The sequence below is a fragment of the Nelumbo nucifera genome, chromosome 7, assembly GCF_055504915.1.
Source record: "Nelumbo nucifera cultivar China Antique chromosome 7, China Antique-T2T, whole genome shotgun sequence".
NCBI classification, from domain to species: Eukaryota; Viridiplantae; Streptophyta; class Magnoliopsida; order Proteales; family Nelumbonaceae; genus Nelumbo; species Nelumbo nucifera.
The window spans coordinates 33,698,078-33,700,092 of record NC_142655.1 but is presented as its reverse complement, the minus strand read 5'-3'; the positions used below and the strand labels follow the sequence as shown (position 1 = coordinate 33,700,092).

Sequence of the window (2,015 nt, the reverse complement as noted above, 5' to 3'; positions counted from 1 at the left end):
ATCTATTTTTTTTTAATTTTGACTTATTTTGTTTGATTACAATACAAATGAAATAAATTAAGACATGAAACATAATAAAATAAAATCCAAAACAAAATTAAACAAGAATTTATATTTGTTTACATTTGCACTCTCATGCATTTGTACTAGTGTAAATAAAATTGCACTGCATCTCAATCTCAATGATGAGATAATTTTTTATAGTGCACATCAAGCCTGTCAGTTATGGGGACCTCTTTGGTATGCTCTGCTCTGAATAACTGCACATTATGCCAGTTTGTCACCAATGTGGCCATTATTCAATTCTGGTCCAGGTCCAGCATTCTCTCTCTCTCTCTCTCATTCTTCTCTTCTACCATTCCTTCAACATATTGACCATTTATCATTCCATATCTTCTCCAATTTCAGAGTGCAAATCAAATGGGCATTAAGAAATCAACTCACTTGTTCATAACATTCATCTTCACCACCTTCCTTTTTGCATCATTATTCTTTATACAAGGTCAGACTCAACATACACTGTTGTTTTGCCCCCACCCTTGGATTTGGGCTAAACTCCCTAGTATTTATTTTGTTATTTTATTCTTTTGCTTTACGAATACTGCTCACGAATTCTGTAGTTATCTTACGTGATTTGTCTGTGTATTTCTTGATTATCTGTTAAAACTAGCTAGAAATATTCGCTATATATAATGTCTGTTGAATTTGCAGGTTATGCATCCAGAATAGCATCTCATCATCACCAAGGACTCTCTCATCTCTCTCAATCCCTCAATGAATTGAATTTAAAGGTAACATACAAATCCTTAATAGCTCTAAGGAACTGTTGTGTCATGAAATACTCAACAATTTAAAACTTTAGCTCCTCTCTCTCTCTTTCTCTCTCTTCCATTAATTTGGACCTTGTAGGGTGTTGGAGGAGAATGGTGGATGAAGAATTCAAGGAGACTAATGATCGGGTCAACGGCTCCTGTATGCACTTATAATGAATGTAGAGGGTGTAAGTTCAAGTGCAGAGCAGAACAGATTCCAGTTGATGCCAATGATCCAATCAACAGTGCATACCACTACAGATGTGTCTGCCACAGGTAACCAACAACAAGACAGCGCTTTGTTAATATAGATATGGAAGTAAAAAAGTTGAATGAGAGTGTATGAGTCTAATAAACAAATTATAGATCAAACTGAAGATTCAGAAAGGTTTCAACATCTCAGGATATTTGTCTTCTTATTTGTTAGATATCATTCTGTTGTATAACCATTGTTCAAATGATGAGTCATTGGAGAGAGCTGTAATTTGCAGTTTGTTTTGAATGAGAAACTGTATGAATTGTGGGTTTTCTGTTTTCTATTTGTCCTCATTAATGGAGAGAAGGATTGGGAAAATGGCCCATATTTTACCTTTTTCTTCTTTTTCTTGGTCAATTTGTTTTCTTCATCTTCTTGGTCTTATTTCTTTGCTGTTACACTTCTCTAGGCTAGTTTACTAGCACTTGTGCACATTCTGGTGGAGAGTGGACACTCCATATACCAAGATTCAACCTCTTGGAAGTAGCAAGACCAGAGTTTCACCAATTTCATAGGTGATATGTAGTCAAAAAGTGTATACAAACTTACAGTTTTATATGCATATTTACACAGGCAAAATGTAAATATAAATAAAATATTTGTTATTTCTTTTGGTAAATAAATGATACTCTGTATACCAAACTTTTCTACTTTCTTCTACTGAATGATGAATTGTTTTGCTTTCTTTTTCTTATAAAATATCTGTTGAATTATGCGTCTTAGCTTATAGTTGTTGAAAGTTATAATTATAATGAGTTGGAATATTATAGATTAATCCAAAGTTTGCCTTCTTTAAGGCTCTGTTTGGCTTATGAATAGGGGTCTGGAGTCGAAATCGGAATGGGCTATTCTGATTTCAACTGTTTGATTGGGCGGAAACGGAATCACATTCCCATTCCTATTGGAATGGCATTCCCCCATTTGAGGAAATGGCCATTCCCTGTCTC

At 34.4% G+C, this 2,015-nt stretch overlaps 1 protein-coding gene across 1 annotated transcript; it reads left to right on the top strand.

Moving 5' to 3' along the window:
- The first annotated feature begins 223 nt into the window (after positions 1-223).
- LOC104598302 (uncharacterized) lies at positions 224-1,684 on the top strand. The gene is made up of 5 exons (XM_088890919.1): positions 224-314; positions 409-502; positions 712-791; positions 910-1,088; positions 1,478-1,684. The coding sequence occupies exons 1-5, from the start codon at positions 270-272 to the stop codon at positions 1,488-1,490; spliced, it is 411 nt and encodes a 136-aa protein (XP_088747045.1). The 5' UTR covers positions 224-269; the 3' UTR covers positions 1,491-1,684.
- Positions 1,685-2,015: the final 331 nt, after the last annotated feature.

Coding starts and splice junctions, on each gene's coding strand:
- LOC104598302 (XM_088890919.1), top strand. CDS start 270: ATGCCAGTTTGTCACCAATGTGGCCATTATTCAATTCTGGTCCAG. Junction 315..408: donor ATTATTCAATTCTGGTCCAG/GTCCAGCATTCT, acceptor CTCCAATTTCAG/AGTGCAAATCAAATGGGCAT. Junction 503..711: donor ATCATTATTCTTTATACAAG/GTCAGACTCAAC, acceptor TTGAATTTGCAG/GTTATGCATCCAGAATAGCA.